The sequence below is a fragment of the Suncus etruscus genome, chromosome 17 (genome assembly GCF_024139225.1).
Source record: "Suncus etruscus isolate mSunEtr1 chromosome 17, mSunEtr1.pri.cur, whole genome shotgun sequence".
NCBI lineage: Eukaryota > Metazoa > Chordata > Mammalia > Eulipotyphla > Soricidae > Suncus > Suncus etruscus.
The window spans coordinates 74,951,548-74,974,740 of record NC_064864.1 but is presented as its reverse complement, the minus strand read 5'-3'; the positions used below and the strand labels follow the sequence as shown (position 1 = coordinate 74,974,740).

The window sequence follows — 23,193 nt, the reverse complement described above, 5'->3', positions numbered from 1 at the left end:
GGATAAAGTGAGATAATAACATTACTGTGAGTAATAGTTATCTGTAAATATGGGCTTCCTGCTTTCCTCTGAGAGTGTCTGAGGCTTTGTCAGTGGTGGTTCCACTGTGTTCAGGCATCTGGGATCCAGCCTAAGCATTGCCAACCCCGGAGGTCAAATAGCTGCTCAGTTCTTGGCAAGTCTTTGCAGATACGAGAACAGCAGACCCTGAGGTGAGAGTCTACTCTCTACTCTTCCTCATCTTCTCTCCACTTTCATGGTGCACAGATGAGGTCAACAATGGGGTGTCTACCTGCCATGTTCCTTCAATCTTTGTCTCCATCTGTCTGTCTCACCTGACACAGAAAGAAGCTCATTTCCAGAACCTGCTCAGCACATTCCTTTCCTAAGACATAAAAACATTAATGTACCTGTGGTCTCCTCACACTGTCATTTCCCCATTTTCAGCCTTTGGCCAGAATGAGTGTCATGACCCGGGGATACCTGTTAATGGACGGAGGTTTGGGGACCGTTTCCTGCTGGGGAGCTCCGTGTCATTCCACTGTGATGATGGCTTTGTAAAGACCCAGGGCTCTGAGTCCATCACCTGCACCCTGCAAGATGGGAATGTGGTCTGGAGCTCCAGCGTGCCCCGGTGTGAAGGTGAGTGCCCTAGTGTGAAGGTGCATGCCCTGGTGTGAAGATGGGTGCTTCAGTGTAAAGGTGGGTTTCCTGGTGTTAAGATGGGTGCTTCAATGTGAAGGTGCATGTCCCAGTGTAAAGGTAGGTTCCCCATTGTGAGGTGTGTGCACACCTTTCAGAACAGCACCTGACTCAGCTCATGTACTCCAAACCTTGATGGCCATCACACTGCTCACTACTATGTCCTTCTGGGCTTCAAGCCTCCAAGTCCTTGTGCCCATCCAAGATGAGGTCTGACACCCCGGCTACTGTCCCCTCATTGTCCTTCAGCTCTTCAACCTGTGACTTGGAGGAGCAGAAACTCTGCTTTCCTCATGGACAGGCACCTGTGCAAATCCTCCATCCAAGGTCCTGCTGGACACACCTGTCATGACCTACTTCCAAGGAAAGTCTGGTTGTGAGCTCTGGGGTCTGGAAGACACTACATGTCAGGGCTTCACATGACTGTGTATATGTGCCAATCCTGGAATAGACTCATATGACCACAGCCTTAGACGCAAAGAAAGGTTCTGATGGATTCTGACAGAGAGATAGTACAGATAGTACAGACATTTAGGAAGGATTTCTCTTTCTTAATATTTTGGAAGAACCAGAGGAGTCTAGGTAGTGAGCATTCTTTAAATATTTGGTACAACTCAGGTGGATCTGGGCTTTTGTTCTTGGGAGATTTAACATCATGGTTTCAATTTTTTCCTTATTTGAGATTGGTCTGTTCAGGTTTCCTACTTCCTGCCATTTAACTCTGGGAGGTTGTAGAATCCTAAAGACGTATCCACCTTTTCTCCAGGAAAATCACATCGAGGTGTCCATAATCAAAAATTTGCAAAATGTCTGTTTCCATCTAGGAAGTGACTTAACCTTTGCATAATTTTTACTTGCATGTTTCTGATGATAAATATAAGCTACTTTGGTTCCTTCTCTAGACCTCTCTTAATCACATTTTATTTTCTACCATTAAGACCTGCATAAAGGTATTTAAATATCGGTTAACTTTTTGATGCTATGTGCCATGTTTTCCGTAGATTGAATTTATGCCCCAAAAGCAATAACAACCTTCTACTGAGAACATTTTCACATGTTTATTGGACACTTTTAGGCTCACAAGTATAATTAGACATGACCTAAAGTTTTGAGGGAACTAAGAAATAAAATTTGAGCATAAGTGTGGCCAGGCATGCAACTTAGGAGGCATGTTGAGACTGTTATTGGCTATAAGATATCTGATATTGCTAGAGCATTGATTGATATGCGGTATTTAGCCCCAATTACAAGCACAGGCAGAAATGTATGATTGCCTTTCCTGACCTCTGCTCACAACTGTGCCTCATTTTTATCACACAAATATTTGAAAGGCTTCACACACCTTTCAAGCTGACTTTATGAATCCAGTTGAAATGTCTGCCTTGTTGTCTAGGATTTACCAATCATTAGTGTGTGTGTGTGGCCAGTTCTATGGACAACAGGAGCTCGGGGGAGGGAGTAACAATCACATGCAGAGATGTTCACAACACTTTAGCCCCAGGATGTGCCCATGCACAGCTGTTTGGTGGAGGGTCAGCTCAGGCACTGTGTGCCCTCTGAGCCGTGTGATGGCTCCAGGGCAGCCAATGTTGTTCCACCTGTCTGGTGGAAGACTGGTCTCAGATAATGAAGGAGTGCTCAGGTCTATACCTGAGCTCCAACTCTAGGAACCCTTCGTGTGCTGTGTTTGAGATGGTATCTGTGCGACAAAGAGAAAGTCCATGCCAGGGAAACAATGGCCAGGTGTTGATGCAGCCACTCTTGGTGTCCTGAGACTGCTTTTCCTCCCCCTCTCCTTCCTCTCCTCTCTTTCCTTCCTTCTCCTTTCCCTCTTCTCCTCCCTCCCCTCCCCCTTCTTCTCCTTCTCCCTTACAGCCCCATGTGGTGGACACCTGACAGCCCCAAGTGGGGTCATCTTGCCCCCCGGATGGCCGGGATACTATAAAGATTCTTTAAATTGCGAGTGGATCATTGAAGCCAAACCAGGACACTCCATCAAGATCACTTTTGATAGGTAAGAAAGTCCTTTTCTTTCTTGATTTGGGCCTGAGGCCAGGACCTGTACAGTTCTGATTCTAGCTCTCAGCATGTGGGCAGGGGCTTTCTGCCTGGGCACAGGACAGTGTTCCTGGGAGGAGGAAAAGGTCATGGTTTGTGAGTTCCACCTTTCCAAGGATGTCCTCTCATTGCTCAGTCCATCAGCACTGTGGGCTTGCTGGGCCCATGGTCCTGGTTCCACTTCTCAGAAATTCCCAGGGCTGGATTCTGGGATGGCTTGGGCCCTTTGGCTGTGGTGAATTCTGCCATAGTGCTATGGATACCTGGGCTTTGCCTCTGGTGCCCACAGGAAAGTTCAGGAGTGCATCCTCCTGGCTGTGCTGTCCAGCTGGGCTCTGGTCAGGCTTGAGCAAGGCTGGGCAGAGGCCATGTATGGCGCACCCCTGGGACTTCTCTGCTCCAGGGGGCACTTTGCTCTGACTTCCTCATGCTTTCATTGATAATGTGAAAATAAGCTTGTATCTAAATTCCTCATCCTACACGGCTCCCCACAGGTCTCTGAAGGAAATCAATGCGGGAGGTGGAAAAAATAGGAATGTTTGGGCATAGGGCACATGCACCCACACTAAGGTTGAGATACCTTTGCTCATGCCTCAAATATTCTATTTCTGGGGACTGGAACAATAAATAGGGCAGAAAGATGTTTGCCTTGCATGTGACTAACTTGGGTTCAACCCCCAGCGTCTCATATAGTCCTTGAATACTGCTAGGTGTGATTCCTGAATTTAGAGAGAGGAGTAACTCCCGAGTATCACTGGGTGTGGCCCAAATACCAAAACTAAAAAAAGATTCCATCTCTGAGCACCATTGGGCTTTTTCTCTAGCAGCCTCTGACCAGGCCAGTCTGGGTGCCTCTTAATCTTGTCTCCAGTTGCTGAATACTACCCTGCTATTTTCTTCTTCTCTGTCCTTTCACTTAGGAGCGATGATAACACCCATACTGGAAAAGCTCTTAGATGAAACTACTCTTAGAAATTATTTATAGTTGAAATTGGTATATATAGTAATACTTATTTCTGACAGATACTAAAAAAAAACAAGTGGGATAAAATCTCCTGATATAACTTGAAAGCTTGATGGATGTCTGTGGGTTGAAAAATAGAGCTTTTCTGTAACCCTAACCATTGGGGACAATGCCTTTGCTCACCCGCACATCCAAGTCAACTTCTCAAAGATTCTCGGGCTTTCTGGAACAGACCAGAGGCTGCTGCATACTGAAGTGTCCAGACACCCACCTGGCTAAAATCAGGACAACCCAGTTTGGAGTTCTCCAAACTCTGAAGCGTGAACAAAACTAAGTGTATCTCTTCTCTAGTGTGTCTATTTAACAGTCTGGAATGGTGACTTAGCTCAGTCTTGCATGTAAGCAGCATTATTTTTGATGTCTTTAGACACATGTGATTTACACAGCAACTAAGGCACTGACTTCTTGAAAGATCAAACACTCAGCACAGGGCTGGTGCCTTTGAAAGATGGTCCCGTGGCCAGACCTTGTGAGATGTACAGTCATGTGCACATGTTTTGCAGATGGATGAGAAATGCTTCTCTGCTCGTGGAAATATTTCATTTGCTTCATGGTTGCCTCCATTCTTTTCTCGAGCCACCCTCTGTCTCCCTTTTCTCTTTTCTTTCCTTTCTTCCTCTCATAATCCATCTGCTTCACAGTCATTTTAGCTGAGATTAAATTACCACCTCAGTTGTTTTGTTATATTACAGGGCAGAGATGGGTTAAAAGGATGCCTGAGTGATGAGACAACAGGCAGAGCACTGTTCTTGCCTGCATGTGGCCCTGGCTCAATCCCTGGCACCACGTGGTCCTTGGTGCCCTGCAGGAGTGATGCCTGAGCACAGAGCCAGGAGTTGGCCTTAAAACGCAGGAAGGCTCAGCCTGGCCCCTCTTGTGGACCTGGCCTCTCTCCACAGGTTTCAGACCGAGGTCAATTACGACATTCTGGAGGTGCGGGACGGCCCTGCCGGCTCATCCCCGCTCATTGGCGAGTTCCACGGCACACAGGCCCCACAGTTCCTGATCAGCTCCGGCAGCTTCCTGCACCTGCTCTTCAGCACCGACAGCAGCCGGGCCAGTGTGGGCTTCCTCATCCACTATGAGAGTGAGTGCACCCCCGCCTGTGGGCACAGTCATGGCAGGCTGCCCATTTCTGTCCCAGGGCCCTGAGAGCACCCCTGACCTGTGTGCGCAGTCATAGCAGGCTACCCACAGTCATCCCAGGGCCCTGAGTTTGCCTGCAGCATGACCAGAAGGGAAAACTGGGGAGAAGGTGCCACTGACCAAGTGGTTCTGGCCTCTGCCTTCACATGGCATCTCGCCTGCTCGCACCTTTCAACCATGAAGGGCAGAGTCATGCACCAGTGTGACACAAATGCAGGCTGAAAGTCTGCATATATGGCTGCCCTGCACCGTGCATGTATTGGTGCATGTGTGTGGACACAAAATGTGTTCTGGTGCATGTGTGTGGATACAACATATGTGTTGGTGCATGTGAGCATGGCAGTGTGAATGTCATGTATGCATGTGAATGTCACATGTGTGGTGGTGTATATAAGTGGATGGAACCTATGTGTTGGTACATATATGTGAATGTCATGTGTGTTGGTGCATGGAGATAGATATTGGTCATGTAGTGTGAATGTCAAGGTGTGCTAGTCCATGCATGTGGATACGGCACATATGTGCAGTGATATAGGAAAGAGATCAGGATGATGTGTGTCCTTCCCCCACTCTAAGGGTCCACCCAATAGGCACAGGTTCTGTACACCGTGTTTGGCGAGAGCAGAGTGGGCCTCTGGGCTTCTCTTGCCCAGTCCCCGGGGTGGCCAAATGCACACCTGCCACCCTGCCCTGTGGCATGCGCAAGCCACACATCTCTTTCTGTTGCAGGCGTTACACTGGAGTCTGACTCCTGCCTCGACCCCGGCATCCCTGTCAATGGACACAGGCAGGGCAGCAGCTTCAGCATTGGGTCCAAAGTGACCTTCAGCTGCGACCCTGGCTACACATTGAGTGCAGATGAGCCCCTTGTGTGCGACAGCAGCCACCAGTGGGACCGCGTGCTTCCCAGCTGTGACGGTAGGTGGTTGTGGGCATCAGGGAAATATCCCTGCCTGTGGATGCTGTCAATGCCAGTGCCCTGGTGGCCTGGGTGGACACGCGTGGACTGCTGCCATCAACTCATCCCTTACTCTCTCCCCTGAGCTCAGGGACACTCCAGCTCTAGGCTGACCAGGTGGCCTTGGAGAGGCAGGCCTGTGTTCAGGTCGACTGTCCTCTCACTGAGCCAGTACTGGGTGCTGCCTCCCAGGTGCTCTGGGAATCTTTGATGAGTGTCCACGGGAGGGTAAGTGACCCTACTGGCAGCCTGGATCCTGCTCATGTCCCCTCTACTACAACAGTCTCTCCCGAAGACCCCTACAGCCAGGCAGGAGGCTGTCAGGGCCCTGTGACCAGCCAGCTGTGCTCTCATGGGGTCTGTGTCCCCCCGGGAAAGACATCAAGCTTCAATGTCTGGAGTCAGCATGTGGTGCAGAGTCTGGTTCTGCTTGAGAGAGCACCTGTGTGTCCTTATCTCCCTGATATGGACACCAACGTCCTTTCCCACCACACCACACCTCAGCCCCACCCTGGGCTCTTCCCACCCACTGTGTGCTCCCACAGAGCAGTACTTTTTTTTAAATAATACTTTAGTCTGCAAATTTCAAATATGTTTGCAATAGGGCCTCAGTCATAAAAAGAATAGCCCCCTTTCACCCCCCAACTGTATTTGAGACAGGCATTGTACTTCTCTCACTCATTACCATTGTCATGATAGTTGTTAGTGTAGTTATTTCTCTAACTGAACTCACCACTCTTTGTGGTGAGCTTCATATCGTGAACCAGTCCTTCCAGCCCTCATCTCTATTATTACAATAATGTCTTTTATTTTTCTTAAAACCTATAATTGAGTGAAACTATTTTGTCCATCTCTCTCTGACTTATTTCACTCAGCATAATAGTTTCCATGTCCATTCACATATAGAAAAATTTTATGACTTCATCTCTTCTGATGGCTGCATAGTATTTCATTGTGTATATGTACCACCATTTCTTTAGCCACTCATCTGTCATCAGGCATCTGGGTTGTTTCCAGATTCTAGCTATTGAATATAGTGATGCAATAAAATTAGATTTTTGTATAGTGTTTTTGGCATCGCTACTGCCATAGCCTGGTAGGCTCAAGATGGGCTGGAGGTCTGGGCACCACACAGGAGCCCCCAGACTGCAGAGTTTGAACTGTCACATGGGAGGAAGCCAAGCTTGGGACCCTCTCCCAAGTGTAAACACAAAAACTCATGCTCATATGTAGACACAAATACATGTTCTCGAATGTAGACACAAACACATATAGACACAGAGACATTCTTGGGTATAGACACAGACATACATTCTCAAATGTAAACTATAAAATTACCCCACAGGCAGTATCTCCAATTCCAGGTGAATGAGTCTGAATCAGGGTCATGCATGAAATAATTTAAGCAGGCTGAGGGTGAAACACGGTGAGTCTGACAGTCTTCTACCTCGTATCACCACCAGCTGCCTACCTGAACTGTCATTTTTGTTGAGTACAGAGACCACTGCTGGGTTGGGCAGATAACTCAGGCTATCCTGAACCAGTCCCACTCAGGTTTACAAGTAAGTCAATCTCTGTTTTGGGGTAAATGCAAGTTGTAAACAAACCTACAAAGGAACCAGGGATGATCTTAGATTTAGGTAAAATAAGGTGTAACCTAACACACAAACACGTTCTTGAGTGTAGATGCAAACACTCATTCTAGAGTGTTGACATGGACACAGAAATGCATTCTCGGGTATTGACAAATTCTCAAGTATAGACAGAAAAGCATTCTTGAGTGTATGTAGACAGACACACATTTTTTGAGTGTAGACACAGATGCACATTCTTGAGTGTAGACACAAACACATTCTAGACTGTAGACACAGACTCACATTTTTGAGTGTAGGCACAGACACAAGCACACATTTTTGAATGTAGACATAGACACACATTCTCAGGTGTAGACACAGACACATAGTCTCAGGTATGTTCTTGGTGAAGCAGCCACACTTGCAATCACAGGGGAAGGAGCAAGTATTGATCCTGGGCAAGTCTGAGACCCAGCACAGAAGGGGGACAGGCATGAAAGTATCCGCATTCTGGCAGGAACTTAGGCATTTAAACACCAGTTATGCAGGTGGTCTTTCCATAGAAAGTCGAAGGATCTCATCATATTTTTCATGATTTTATTGTTCCTCAGCCTCCGTGTATACTGATTTGAAATTTCAACTTTGCAGGGAGCAGATGAATTACACTTTTTCTCTGCTTTTGTTTTTCTGGACTGTCTTTACAAAATGGTGATTTTCAAGAGGAAGCTATTACAAGGTTGCAGAATTGGAAAGATTTTATAGTTTGCTCTGAGTCTAGTCAGTCCTGGTTGGCTGTTTCCACTTAAACATTCAAACGTCCTGTTGTCTCTTCAAATCATAAGCAATCTGAGAAACCCAAGGGCTTTTATTATAACCAGTAGTGTGAAATCATAAAAAGTGATAAGGCTCCAGAAAAATAGTCCAGTGAGTAGGACACTTGTCTTGCATGTAGCCACCTCCAGTATGATCACTGGTACCCCCTCAGCCCCACCAAGTTATCACCAAGGATTTATCACCAAGTTCAGAGCCAGGGATAAGCCCTGAGCACTACTGGGTGTAGCCCCCCAAACAAAAATAAAACAAAAAAGTTGTGGAGATTAAAAAAAAACAAAGTTGGAACCATGAATGGCAAGGAAGCAGGCCTTGAGCTGGTCTAAGATAGAGGCTGAGGCCAGAGAGAGAGGTCTGTGCCTGCAGAAGTTGGCCTGATATGCAGCAATAGGGGAACCCAAATACAGCTGGGGAAGACCCCCAAGAACAGCAGGGTGTGGCCTCAGTACAAACAGAGATGAGGCTGTATTTGAGAGAGGTATTGGAGGTAGGAGACAGGACCCGCAAAGTCAGGGGCAAAGGTGGAGCTGTCCCTAGACCATAGGCTTACAGAGGGGTCACAGGTGGCCCCAGACTTGCCAGCTGCTTCTACTACATGAGCTTACCCCAGACATGAGGCTTCTGTGGCTGAGATCCTGGTTTCTCCCAGGACCAGGGACTTTTCACCCTCCCACCTCATCCACAATGCTATTTCTTTCTCATCTTGAGTTGTGGGGCTTCAGATAAGGGTTCCTTTGGGAATATGATTTATGATCAGTGCACAAGCTACAGAACCCAGGACTTTAGCAGGGCATGTAGAGTTCATGAGTGACTCGCATGGGTCCTGCTGAAATGGGCCAACTTCCCTCAATGTTCAGGCCCAAACAGTACAAGAGGCAGAAAGAAAGATGTATCAATACTTTCCCATGTGGGTCCTCATGGACTGATGGCAGAATGAGAGGCTCCGAGGCACAGAGCAGCCAAAATGAGGGCACACCAATCGTGAGAAAATGCCACTGCAGAAAACAGGAGAAGTGGAAAGGAGGATGGTGTGTGCTGGGTTTGTAGTCTGAGCAGAGCTGAGCTGGGGGTGTGCCCACTGAGCCCCAGGATTACTGGGTTTACTGGAGAGTCTGACCTGAGGACAGGTTCTATTCCATGCACCATTCACCCTCCCATGCCTGCTGCTCTGAGCACCTGCCTCTACCACCTCACTCTCTCTAGTCTTAAGACCTAGCGAGGACACTAAGTTCTAGAATGTGCCACTTGTCCTGATGAACTCTGAGCTTCCAGAAGTCAGTGTCTCTGTGTAGAGTTATACTGAAGTGCATGTCAAGAAGTTGCTATCAGGGCCCGGAGAGATAGCACAGTGGCGTTTGCCTTGCAAGCACCCAATCCAGGACCAAAGGTGGTTGGTTCAAATCCAGGTGTCCCATATGGTCCCCCGTGCCTGCCAGGAGCTATTTCTGAGCAGACAGTCAGGAGTAACCCCTGAGCATTGCCGGGTGTGGCCCAAAAACCAAAAAAAAAAAAAAAAAAAAAGAAGTTGCTATCAGAAGAGTCGATTCTCCCTACAATACCAACACTGCAGCGTGACTGTCTCTCTTCTTACTCAGTTGAGAATGATGGTGCAACTCTCTGGACAGCAAATCTCTTTTTATTTCATCAAAAAAATCATTGGCATTGTGGATGGTTATTTTATTCAAAATTCTCCATAATGGGTGAATCGGGTCCTGTTATAAGCACATGTGGGGAAAATTATGCAGCAGAATTGCTTTAGGTTGAAGTTTCTGTCCAATGTTGCTCCTTAAATGGCAGCATGATCCAGTTGATGAGTGTTTTCTAAACTCTGTCTCACATGAGTGATGATGTTTTGATGGCTGAATGGGTGATTCATAGATGTTGGCTGTATGGATGGATAATTGGGATTGGATGGGTAGCTTATTGCGATTGGATGAATGGATGATTCTGATCGGCTGGGTGGATGATAGATGATAAATGGATGGATGATTATGATTGGATGAATAATGGATGATGATGATGTACTCAATGGATGCTGGTTGGTTGGATGGCTGAATGATTATGATTGGATGCGTGGATAAAGGATGAATGATGGATGAATGGATGGCTAGATGGACAATGGATGGTTAGGTGAATGAATGTTGGTTAGAAATATAAACACCAGTGATTAGATGTGTTTTTGCCCAAGGAATTCTCAAGTATATGACCAAACAACTTATTTTAATGGCTTTAGGGAAGAATATTGAACAAAGATAGATTTATCTTATAACTAAAAGTTTACAGGATACTAAGTTCTAGCAGCTTTTAAGGCATATACAGATTTTCATTCAAGACTCAAGTAATCACTAGATAGATGAACTCTCCATTTTACATCAAGAGCATTGGGTTATCTGCAGTTAAATCATTTCAGGATTGTGGGTCCCTATTGTCACATCATTGGCAGGACACGAAGAAGCCACCTGCATGTAACAGGCCCCACCAGTACCACGCCAAAGAGATATAAATTTCAGCAAGAGTCAGGTGGTTTCAAGTGTTGACAACAGTCACTGGCCAACTATATTCAAATGATCTGAGTATTGATATCCCGAAAGACTAATTATTACTAGACTTTCAAATTAGTGGAATTATTAGAACCAGTGCAACTATTCACCTGTCACTAATTCTTGATAAGCTAGTGTTTGAAGTATCTGAGAAATGTCGGACCATGAAAATTGTGCTCTGAAGTGAACCATACTTACCTACCCTGTGACCACATGCAGCCAACCCAGGTTCCACCGGGACAACACATTTGGTCCCCCGAAAACCGCCGAAATGATCTCAAGCATAAAACAAGGAGTATCACCAGGTGTCCTCCACTAAAGCAAAACCAGATTTGTAAAAGCCTGTTTTTGTTTCCAGGATGTATGCTCTGAAGGGTGGTTAAGGGGCCAGGCAGAGTCTGGGATCAAGTGTGTGCGCTCATCCCAGCCCTTGCCCCCATGAGTTCTCCCTCACCAGTGCAGGGCCTGTTCTGGCAAGACTCTGGGGACTCTTCTGGTTCTCAGAAACCTTGGTGGAATGGGGGTGCTATCCTCATCCACCAGATGGCCTTATCCCCACAGGCCTCCAGCACTGGGGCTGCTGATGACCCTGAGAAACACAGCCATACAAGAAGCTGCTCCTTCAGGCTGCTCCACTCCCCCACTCACTGCTGCTCAGGGAGAGTGTCATATCCTTCTAAAACTGATGTATTGGCACAGCAGAAGACACTGGGTGGGGCCAGGGCTGCCCCCAGAGGGTGAGGCCATCACCACTCCTTGCAAAAGTGATGAAAGGGCATCACTCTCACCACTACTTGCAAAGGTTCATGACTTTTTCTTCTTTCTTCTTCCCTCCCTCCCTCTCTCCCTCTTCCCCTTCCTTCCTCCCTTCCTACTTTCCTTCCTTTTTTACTTCTCCCCCCTCCTTTCCTCGTCCCTCCCTCCTTTCCTTCCTCCCTGAAGCACTGTGTGGTGGCTACATCCAGGGAAGGAGTGGGACCATCCTCTCTCCTGGCTTCCCTGACTTCTACCCAAACTCGCTGAACTGCACCTGGACCATCGAGGTGTCCCATGGGAAGGGTAAGCAGGAAGCACTGATCCCCCAAGACTGAATGATTGACACATGCAAAGAGGTAGGGCTTGGGGTGTGAGCTGGCAGGTCGGGGCCCTCTGCACGCGCCTCTCGTGGAACTGGAATTTCTTGGGTCATTCTCTGCCTCCATCTTAGCCAGCCCTTCTCCACTGCCTCTGGCTCTGTGTCTGGCTCACCTGTTGTCTCTTCACTCATCTCTGTCTGTCTCCAAACCCGTCTGTGCTCATATATGAACTCTGAGCCTGTGACTATCAGTAGCTGTGACTGTCTCAGCTTCTGTCTAGACTCAAGCTTTGTAAGACCAAGTTCCTCTCTCCTGGCTGTCTGGACACCTCCCTGTCTCTCCCGTTCCTATATTTGCTTTACTGACTCTGGGGTGTCAGGTGCCTTGCTGCACCTGTTTCTGGGCTGGGGGGGGGGGGGTCACATGAGCCAGGGTGACCACCGCCCTGCCCCCCAGGAGTGCAACTGAGCTTCCACACTTTCCACCTGGAGAGCTCCCACGACTACCTGCTCATCACCGAGGCAGGCAGCTTCGCGGAGCCCGTGGCACGGCTATCAGGCTCGGTACTGCCTCACACCATCAAGGCTGGCCTGTTTGGCAACTTCACAGCCCAGCTGCGCTTCATCTCCGACTTCTCCATCTCCTACGAGGGCTTCAACGTCACCTTTTCAGGTGGGCGGACCTGCAGGAGTGTGCAACGGACTGTAGGTGTGTGAGTGTGTGGCTGTACGTATGTGGCCGTGTGAGTAAATGGATGTAGGTGTGTGGCCGTAGTGTGTGACTGTAACCATGTGGCTGTAGGTGTGTGGATGTATGTGTGTGGTTATGTGAGTGTCTGTAGGTGTAGGCTGTAGGGTTTGACTATAACCGTGTGACTGTAGGTGTGTCCATGTGAATGTATTTGTGACTATGTGAATGTATGACTGTCCATGAGTGTGTGTGACTTGTGTGAGTGGTCCAGATGAGTGTATAATTGCATGACTGTGCATAAGTGTGACTATGAATGTGAGTGTGCAACTGTATGTGTGTGTATGTGTAAGTATGCCTGTGTGGCTGTGCGTGTATGTATGTATGTATGTATGTATGTGTGTATGTAACATGTCAGTGTGAATATGTGCAACTATGTATAACTGCATGAATGTGCATAAGTGTGACTATGAATGTGAGTGTGTGACTGTATGTGTGTATATGTGTAAGTATGCCTGTGTGGCTGTGCGTGTATGTATGTGTGTATGCATGTGTGTATGTAACATGTCAGTGTGAATATGTGCAACTATGTATAACTGCATGAATGTGCATAAGTGTGACTACGAATGTGAGTGTGCGACTGTATGTGTGTATATGTGTAAGTATGCCTGTGTGGCTGTGCGTGTATGTATGTATGCATGCATGTGTGTATGTAACATGTCAGTGAGAATATGTGCAACTATGTATAACTGCATTGTGTGACCATGTAAATGTGTGCAAGCATGTGCAAATGTGTAGGAGTAAATGTGTATGTCTGTGCGCTAGTGTGAGTGTGTGTAAAGGCTTGTGAATGTGAAAGGCTATGGGGCAATGAAGAGGGTGGGGACAATGAGGGGGGCAGTGTCTCATTCACAGTGGGGGGGAGCCTGGGAGGCCACAGGGTGTCCCTGCTATAAGGTGGAGACACTCAGGCTGATAGTAGCAAAAGTGATCCCCAAGCATGCCCAGAGGAAGAAGACTCCAGAGCTCAGACAGAGATGCTCATCCTGGACCAGGAGCCTAAGCCAGGTGTGGATGCAGGATGGAGGGTGGGTGTGTCCATGGATGGGGTAGGGTCTGTCAGCTGACAAAGAGTATGGAATTTGGGGAAGGTCTGTCAGACATGTCCACACAGGTGCAATATGTGCAATATTTGTCTGTCTCTGACTCACGGTCCAGCAGGTCTGAGGTATCATTATCAGGGGCAACAGTTGTCTTCCAAGGTCTATAAGCTTGACCTGGGGTGACCCCTGGGGACATCTGTCTCCCCCTTTCCTGCCATCTGTGGAACAAGCAGGAGCTCCGAGTAGCTGCTACATCTTTTTTTTTTTTTTTTAAATATGGAACGCTTCACGAATTTGCGTGTCATCCTTGCGCAGGGGCCATGCTAATCTTCTCTGTATCGTTCCAATTTTAGTATATGTGCTGCCGAAGCGAGCACGCTGCTACATCTTTGTACTCATGTGTGATAATACAGAGCTGTCCTGTAGCCCTCAGACCTCACGTCGATGCAGTTGTGGTTTTTTGGGGGGACTACTGCACCCCCTGCCTCAGCTCTGCCCCAGCCCCTCTTCTTTTCTCCCAGCCCCTCTGAGGAGCAGGATCCTGATTTCCCCCAGAGAAACCATGGGCTCCCTCAGAGCCACCCACCTCGCCCCAATTCTGATTCCCTTTAGCTTTGACTGAAGACCTGCACAGCATCTGGGACATTTTTTTTCCATGTGGAAGGCATCAATCTCATTCCTGACACCAAAGAGTCCTTCTAGTACCAAGACAGGAGCAGTCCTGAGCACACTGGGCATTCCTCAAACAACTGAATAGAAACAGCTCTCACCTGCACTTGGGCAAAATTAACTCAAAGATCACTTTAAACTTTGCTTGACTGTACAGTGACTCGCTTCTCTGTGGAATGACCCCATAGGGTGGGGAAGGTGCCAGCGGGAGGGCATCTCCCTGGGGGCCATTCAGTGCCAACACCATGGGAGCCCCAGCACAGAGCCAGCTGTACCCCAACCTTACTGAGTGTGCCCCCAAATAAAGGGAAGCAAGAGTGATCCCTAAATCCTTTGTCCTAAGCTCCAATTCCAAAGGAAGGTCCTGATGCTGTCGGGAGCTGAGGACACGTGTGTGGCTGAGCAAGGTTGGAAGCCGCCCTGACCACCCCTTTCCTATGCCCACAGAGTACGACCTGGAGCCCTGCGATGACCCAGGTGTACCCGCCTTCAGCCGCAGGATTGGCTTCCGCTTCGGTGTGGGCGACTCCCTGGCCTTCTCTTGCTTCCCGGGGTACCGCTTAGAAGGTGCAGCCAAGCTTACGTGCCTGGGTGGGGGCCGTCGTGTTTGGAGTGCGCCTCTGCCAAGGTGTGTGGGTAGGTGGACACACGCTTCATTTCATCCATCTGTGGGCACGGCCCAGGCAGGCTGGGTGGGGGGCAGCTGTGGGCTAGTATTGGCCATGCTGTAGGGATGACCCAGGGGGATGGAGGGGCTGGTCCATCCGGATCCCCCTCAAAGCTCTGAGTACAAGCAGAGGGGGAGTTGGCATAGGCCAACTACTGAAAGGGGGCTGGGATCAGAGCCTAGCTGAGAGCCCCCAATTTACACTGTGTGCATGACTCAGAGATGTGTCTCTACACTAGAAACCTTTGCACGTGTCCCCGAACAGGACCAAGTGTGCAAGTCCCAACAGCAAGTCCAAAGAGCTTTGGGGGTCAAGATGTAACTCAACCACTCCTCTGTCCTCTGGCATGTCCTGGGGAAAATGTCTAGCCGATGCAAAACATTCCAGAAGCCTCTAGGTGGAAGTGAGCATGAGCCTAAGGGAGGCAGGCACAGAGCTGTCTGAGAGGAACTGTCATGGCCTCGGGAGTACTTCTCAGACTCAGAGCCTGAGACACAACCACCGAGTCACCTGCTCCCTACATGGCAGGACCCTGGCTGGGTGCAGCTTGAGTAAATCCCTACGGATGCTGCAGACGGCTTCTGTCCTACAGCGCCAGTGGGATTTCAATGAATCCACTTCAGGGAGAGTGGGTTGCACGGGTGGCGAAATATGAAATAAATGAGAACCAGACACAAATATTGTATCTGGGGACCCGCGTCTTCTGGCACAGACGTGAGACTATTTTACTCTTCCATGTTGGTAGTATATATAGATGGCCAACCCAGTCTCAGGCCTGAGAAGAATGTCCACGTTAACAAAAGGAGGGAGTCATAGAAAAACAGAAATAATAACAGCAGGCCCTGTTTAATATATATATAATCTAGCCAGTACAGGTGTAAAGAATCTTTCTAAGAAGTCCTGAGGACGTTTTAGGAAGGAGTAAGAGCATACTAAAGAAAAGGTTTGGGTGTAGCTAGATTAGAAAGGAGGATCTTATGATAAAAGGTGAAACACTTGTTTTGCTGCAGTTAGGGGGTTGGGTCCAGATGGCAGCTGATAGTGAAGGTAGAAACTGTTTGTTTACTATTTAGAAGCTGAAGCCGAAGGGCAGGATTTGCATGTAGCTGGCCAACTTGCTTTAGAGATGTAAATTTTTTGTTGGCCAGAGGGAAAACTTTCTGTAGACTTTGGTGCTGAAATTCCTCTGAGCAAAATAGTTGACTGAGGTCGTATTTCGGCCTGTGATTTTTCAAGGGAGACATATGCCAAATAGCATGAAAGAAAATTTATGTCACTACCATGGCATGAATTTCAGAAATATTGCCAGTAATTCATGTAGGGGTATAACTAACGTTCACAAACGGGCCTGCTGGCTAAAGATTTCTTGGGGAATTATCAGCTCTCTGGTCCAGGAAAATCCGTAGATACATGTGATGGGCCTGCTGAATTCCCCTAAAATGGAGGTGCCTTATACATGGCGTAGCATAGGGACATGTAACCCTGGTCACTACAGCCTAGGAGGGACCCAGGGAAGGACACTGGAAAGGGGTAGGGGAGCAGGGAAGGGGACAGGAGAAGGACAGAGGCAGGTTTCTCCTAGATGCTTCACAGAGACCTGCATTAGTGAGGGACTTTAGGAAATTTCAAAATAAAAAATATTTTCATTTGGGGCCTGAGAGATAGCATGAAGGTAGGGCATTTGCCTTGCACACGAAGGACAGTGGTTCAAATCCCGGCATCCCATATGGTCCCCCGAGCCTGCCAGGAGCAATTTCTGAGCATAGAGCCAGGAGTAACTCCTGAGCACTGCCGGGTGTGACCCAAAAAACAAAAAACAAAAAGAAAAAGAAAAAAAAAAGAAAGAAAAAAAAGAAAGGAAGGAAGGAAGGAAGGAAGGAAGGAAGGAAGGAAGGAAGGAAGGAAGGAAGGAAGGAAGAGAAGAAAGAAAGAAGAAAGAAAGAAAGAAAGAAAGAAAGAAAGAAAGAAAGAAAGAAAGAAAGAAAGAAAGAAAGAAAGAAAGAAAGAAAGAAAGAAAGAAAGAAAGAAAGAAAGAAAGAAAGAAAGAAAGAAAGAAAGAAAGAAAAGAAAGGAAGGAAGGAAGGAAGGAAGGAAGGAAGGAAGGAAGGAAGGAAGGAAGGAAGGAAGGAAGGAAGGAAGGAAGGAAGGAAGGAAGGAAGGAAGGAAGGAAGAAAGAAAGAAAGAAAGAAAGGACATTTTTTCATTTAACAAAAGCCATGTACAAAGTTATCTATAGTTGATTTTAGGCATGTAATATTTCAACATCAATCCCTCCACCAGTGTCATTGCCTCCACCAGTGTATGCTCCACCTCTGCCTGCCATCTTGACAGAAATTTTTACAGCTTTGATCACATGGTTTCAGTGTTGTTGAGTCTGTGCTTTGGATTTCTAGCTATACCATCTCCCACACCCCAGTATAACTGAAGCCTCCCCCCTTGTCATCTTCTTCCTTCCTGCCTGGATTTCTTTCCTTCTCTCCCTTTTTCTCCCTGAGCTCTATGTGTCAAGGGTAGTCTAAGCATCCATTCTCCTTTGGCTACATTACATTTCCTCATCTAGTCATTTGACAGACCAGATGAGTGACATTGTCCTGTATTTGTCTTTCTTCTGACTTGCTTCACTCAACAGGATTATTTTCCAGTTACAGCCAGGCTGCAGCCAACTGCATGATTCCATCCTTGCATCTACAGAGTTCAGTTGTGTATATGGGCCACCTTCGTCATTGGGGCCTCAGGGAGTTGTCCACAGGGGGTAGGAGTGTTGTCTGCTTAACCCCTGTGGAAAACAGCATGGAGAGTCCTCAGAAAAGTTAGAATATCAATATGACACAGAAATTCTGCTTTGGGCCAATGACCCCCAGGAATGCAGGCATTCCAGAGGATATCTACTCACCATTCTTAATGGCTGCTTTTAGGAAAAGACGCAGATTTGGAATCAAGATTTTGTTCTAATGAGCCACTGAGCATTTGATAGTCAGGATTCAGGAAAAGAAAGTTCAGTGATGGAAACTTGACCAAATGTCTGGGCCACTGTGTCCCCCATATGCTGCACTTCTGTGTCCTAAACAATGTCAACTCTGATTATTTTTATTTCTGAACTAAGGGTGTGTCCTTGGATGCAGTAACATGCTCACAAAGAACAACTTTATGAACTTTCATGACTTGTTCATTGTTATTTAAAAGAAAAACGTGAAAGGATAAATGCTGTTTGCATTTTAGCATATTTAGTTCAACTTAAATTTTCCTGAGCTAATGAGCACATTGTTCCTATTTTTTAATTTAAGACTTGAAAAGATGAAAAGAACTAACCCTGCAAATCATAGCAGATAATCCAACCTGGCATTCAATCAAGGAGTGGAGAAAGGGGAGCCTTGCTCTATCTCAGGAGTTCTCCGAGACAAGCATTTCAGCAAGACCGTGCGGAGACAGGGAGCAGGCTCTTGAGTAAGATCCTTTGTCGCAAAATGGGATCACACACTGAAAGTAATGGAGAGCTCATTGAAACAGAATAGGAGATGAGTAGCCAAAACTAGAGGCTGATTGTGAGGTAGAAGGAGCTGTCATGGCAAATGGAAGTCAGGAGAGGGAGGTGAGAGTGTGCAGGACAGACAGACTGACTGAGAGACACTCCCCATGGCACACATCTGAGGAGAACAGGATTGACTGAGGGAGAGACACTCCCCATGACCCAAGCAGAGACCTTCCTATCTGTAGTTCCCTCAAATACACCCTCAGCGCAATGTCCCCACAGACCCCCCAGCATTCCCCAAATCTAGCATTCGGATTGAGCTAGTTCTATGGAGGTTGGGGGGTTTCAGCCTCTCAGAGCCACAGCTTCTTGCCTAGACTAGGCCTGCTGTAGGAGGCTACGTGTTCTGTGGGCCCTAGGAGCTTTTGTCTCAACCTCTGGACATGAAGCTTCCTTTATTTGTCAGTGAGTTGTGTGTGCTCCATGGAGCTTAGGCCTGCTGTGAGCAAGGCCCAGCACAAGGCACTTTACAGGAACACAGGGGCTCCTTCCTCCATCCCGACTGCAAGTGGCAGCTGGGTTGGATCCTGTCAGCAGGTTCTTTAGGAAGGAACCACTGACTCCTGCTGAGGAGAACCATTGGCCCCTTTCAGTGGGACTGGAAGGGCCGTTAGGGATAGCTGAGAGCTCATAAAACAGTGCAGTACTTTAGTCATTTGTAGATTATTACTGCCGTTATCTGCAAGACTGCAATTAGCTGCAGAGCTGCATGGCTGCACAGGCCCAAGGCTGCCAGGGCTGCATAGCTACGGAGGACCAAGGCTGGCAAGGCTCACAGGGGCCCATGGGACCCAGCTGCCAGGTGGGGCCTGAGCCCACCAGGGATACTAATTTGTAGCAACCAACTGGGACTGAGAGAGAGGAGAGAGAAGCAGAAATCGAGTATTCTTTTTATTCCTGGTCTGAACACTTGGTCCAGGAGACTGGGATCCCCCACGCCAGGCGGGTCTTCATGGCTGGCCCTGGCAACTCGGGCCCTGGGGGGCAGGTGGAGGAGGGAAACTCCTCCCCTATGTATATTGGACCCCCTGTTTTGTTTGCTAGTAATACTATTTTTCAAAATAGTATTTGTCACGCCCGCGCGACAAATATACTTTTTAAAGCATTATCCAAAAACGTTCCTGATCCTAGACTGTTCCTAGGAATAGAATCAGGATGCCCAAGATTTTGATAAAACACTCAAATTGACCTTTATTGTCTAGTCTTTTATGTATTGCCTCTCCCCTCACCCCTGTGTCTCTCCTACCTCCTCAAACCCAAACCCTGAACCATTATCTTCCCCTTATTCAACCCTCCTTATCCTCAGTTCCTAATTGGATAGACACCAAGACTGACCTTCTGCCCCAACACCACCATCCAGCTCCTCATTGAAAGACACCCTCTCGGTCCCCAACTCATGCCTCAACAAATAACTACAACCAACCCGCCTGTTGACCCATGCTTGGTGGCCCTTCAGGCCCCCATCAAATTATGGACTGTTGCATGATACCGGAATCAGCTTCAGCAAAACCCCTAGTTCAAGGACAATATAGGGTTCCGTAATGCCACAAAACATGTCTCAAACTCAACTATCACCTGTTGTCTTCAAATACCCTTGTTTTCTTTTTTTTTCTTTTTTTAAAAACATAAAAGGAGGACCGGAGAGATAGCATGGAGGTAAGGCATTTGCCTTTCATGCAGAAGGTCATCAGTTCGGATCCCGGCATCCCATATGGTCCCCTGTGCCTGCCAGGGGCGATTTCTGAGCATAGAGCCAGGATTCACCCCTGAGCGCTGCCGGGTTTGACCCAAAAACCAAAAATAAATAAATAAAAATAAAATAAAATAAATAAAAACATAAAAGGATCACATGTATCTCTTTTGTATATCTCAGATGTATTCCCTTAACATCTATAACTCTTTTTGAATATCCTCATATAGTGACAATTTTGCCTACTAGATTAGTTATTTGATTGTTTGATTTTCCCCCTGTGAGATCGTTTTATAAGCAATACTGGTAGAAGAGTAACTCTGTATAGAGTTCACGTTTATACCAAGTTACGGGAAATGTTGGACTTTATTCTTCGGCCCCCAGATGCCCAAACAATATCTTGCGGCATTGCTTCTCTTTTGTATAGGCAAATTAAAATGGGAAAATAATACATATGCAAACAAGTTCTTATCTAATAGAGATGGGAACACAAATTTGGTAATGTAATTAGGCCTTATACCCTGAACATTGGCATAATGATTTGGCTCAGGCCTCACAAGAATGGGCATCACCCACACACACCTGAACAATGGATACCATCTATGGAAACAACCACAATTGTCTTTAACATTACCAGGATCCAAGCCTCTACCAAAGAAGACCTACCACTGCTTTGGCATTGACTTACTCCAAAGAGTGCTCCCAACACCCAGGCGACTCAGCAACAGTCTGCATGCAGGGCAGATGGCTCCGCATTTAATGATATGCTGAAACTAGAGGATGCTCCACATCAGCCTGACATAGATGAAAGAAAGGCACAGAATCCAGAGTCTTTAAATATAAGAGTCTGATACCAACAATAGCTAAAGTGTGAAAAAGTTTCATCGGGACCTTGAGAATGACTCGAGTTGGATAGACTGGTATGCCTGGAACTCAGAGTCTGTCTTATGCCAATAAACTTCTGTGGTGAGGCCTTTTTGTAATCAGGTCAAGGATTTTTTTTCCATTTTCTCCATTTTTCTGGACCGATGCAAACATTGGTGATTGTCACTATCACACCATTACTATATTTTTTTATTCTTATCCTTTAAGGAAAAAAATACAACTTACTGAACTTAAAAACAAATTACTGTAGTAGAATGCCTGTCTCGAATACAGGCAGGGGATAGGAAGGGGGAAGGGGGTAATATTGCACTGGTGAAGGGGGGTGTTCTGGTTATGACTGTAACCCAAATATGATCATGTTACTTAAATAAAAATATATTTAAAAAAAAGAAAGAGAAAGAAAGAAAGAAAGAAAGAAAGAAAGAAAGAAAGAAAGAAAGAAAGAAAGAGAGAGAGAGAGAGAGAGAGAGAGAGAAAGAAAGAAAGAAAGAAAGAAAGAAAGAAAGAAAGAAAGAAAGAAAGAAAGAAAGAAAGAAAGAAAGAAAGAAAGAAAGAAAGAAAGAAAGAAAGAAAGAAAGAAAGAAAGAAAGAAAGAAAGAGAAAGAAAAAAAGAAGAAGAAGAAGAAGAAGAAGAAAAGATTCACTGACCAAAGGGGCCTATAGACCTGGATCTGAGGTGGGGGGTAGATACAAAGCAGGCAGCATCTCACCAATGTTTTATCTCTGGCCCCCAGCAGACCGGCAGACACTGCTCTGGTCACAAGCCTACCCCCCCCACAACAGTCCAAGTTTTTTTTTTATATCCCAGGTAATAGGGGGCATTTTCAAGGGGCGTGTGTATGGGGGGGGCGGATTTACAGATCCAACTGTCAATACTGTGGGGTATTCAAGGGCCATGTCCAAATCAAACTGTCACAGGAAACAGGGCCCCCAAAGAGACAGTGTTTGGGGCTGGGAGGTTTGTGGTACCAAAGCAGTCACGGATTGTACTGAGATCTGCCTCTCCTGGGGTCCCTGAGTGTGTCCACATCTCCTGGGTCTCTGGGTGTGGCCCCTCTTCTCCCCCAGAGCCACTCTAGGCGGTTAATCTTCTGTATCCATTGCCCGACCATCCCCTTCAGGTCAGGCGTGCATATCCACGGACAGAGGGAAGGCCTCAGACAACCCAGAAGCACTGTTGGAGTAACTCTTCACAGTCTTCAACACAAGGAGAGCCTTGGTGCCATGGTGCCATGAGCCCCTGTACACCTCAAAGTTTGTGCATCTGTTGGTGGCTGATAGAGCACTGTACTTGAAGGCAGCTCTGTTCCACCATGCTGATTGTTCTGCATTGGGGTTCTCAGTGATGGCCCAGGCCTCATTCAGCTCACAGGATGTCCTCAGGGTGGGGTGTTCCAGAGTTTTCCTGGTAGGTCAGTCTCCACACTGGTGGCCCCTCATCCAGGCTTACCAAAAGGCTCCCCTCTTTCTTCTGGATGCTGCTCTCATCTCAAACTCCGGTGGCCCCTGGGTTCATGAGAGACTTTGGGTGCTGAACTCTGTGTGCATCAAGGTTAGGTGTACAGAGTCAGAAAGATGGCACTGCAGGAGCCTATCCGTAGAAGACCCAGGTACCTCAGGCGACCACCCAGCCACGCTTGGCATCTCTGCCCAGGAAGCAGCTAGGAAATCTCTGAGTACGAGATGGAGAGTCAGTGGGGGAACTTGCTACTTTGAACTTGACAGGATTTAATTGAGGGTTGGGGAAGGTGGGCACAAACTTAACTGGGGGCTCTGGAATAATGTTGGAAAGGGTTGAACTGGGCATGTGGAGAAAACTTTTCTTGGATTTAATTCAGGAGCCAACGCAGAGAGGAACATATGGTAGGATGGATGCTGCCATCTTTACAGATGTAAAGCAGTACTGTTGCCACCCATAGAGTTCCTCGGTGCCAACTCACAACCGTTTCCCCAGACCCATTACTTCTATGGGGGTGGCACTTGTGCTGAATCAGTGTGATTTACCATGTTTCTGCCTAAAATCCCATAATCCGAGTACAGAAATTTCACTGTA

At 47.1% G+C, this 23,193-nt stretch overlaps 1 protein-coding gene and 1 non-coding gene across 2 annotated transcripts in view; one reads left to right on the top strand and one right to left on the bottom strand.

The window, feature by feature from the left end:
• CSMD1 (CUB and Sushi multiple domains 1) overlaps positions 1–23,193 on the top strand; it is a 942,957-nt gene that overhangs the window by 819,217 nt on the left and 100,547 nt on the right. Inside the window, exons 15-21 of the mRNA XM_049790475.1 lie at positions 448–642; positions 2,578–2,716; positions 4,684–4,871; positions 5,660–5,848; positions 11,776–11,892; positions 12,366–12,581; positions 14,816–15,004. Coding sequence (XP_049646432.1) covers positions 448–642; positions 2,578–2,716; positions 4,684–4,871; positions 5,660–5,848; positions 11,776–11,892; positions 12,366–12,581; positions 14,816–15,004 — 1,233 coding nt within the window. The remainder of the gene's footprint in view (positions 1–447; positions 643–2,577; positions 2,717–4,683; positions 4,872–5,659; positions 5,849–11,775; positions 11,893–12,365; positions 12,582–14,815; positions 15,005–23,193) is intronic.
• On the bottom strand, positions 13,970–14,076 carry LOC125995254 (U6 spliceosomal RNA). Its single transcript, XR_007490805.1, has one exon. It is a non-coding gene; the product is annotated as a U6 spliceosomal RNA (small nuclear RNA).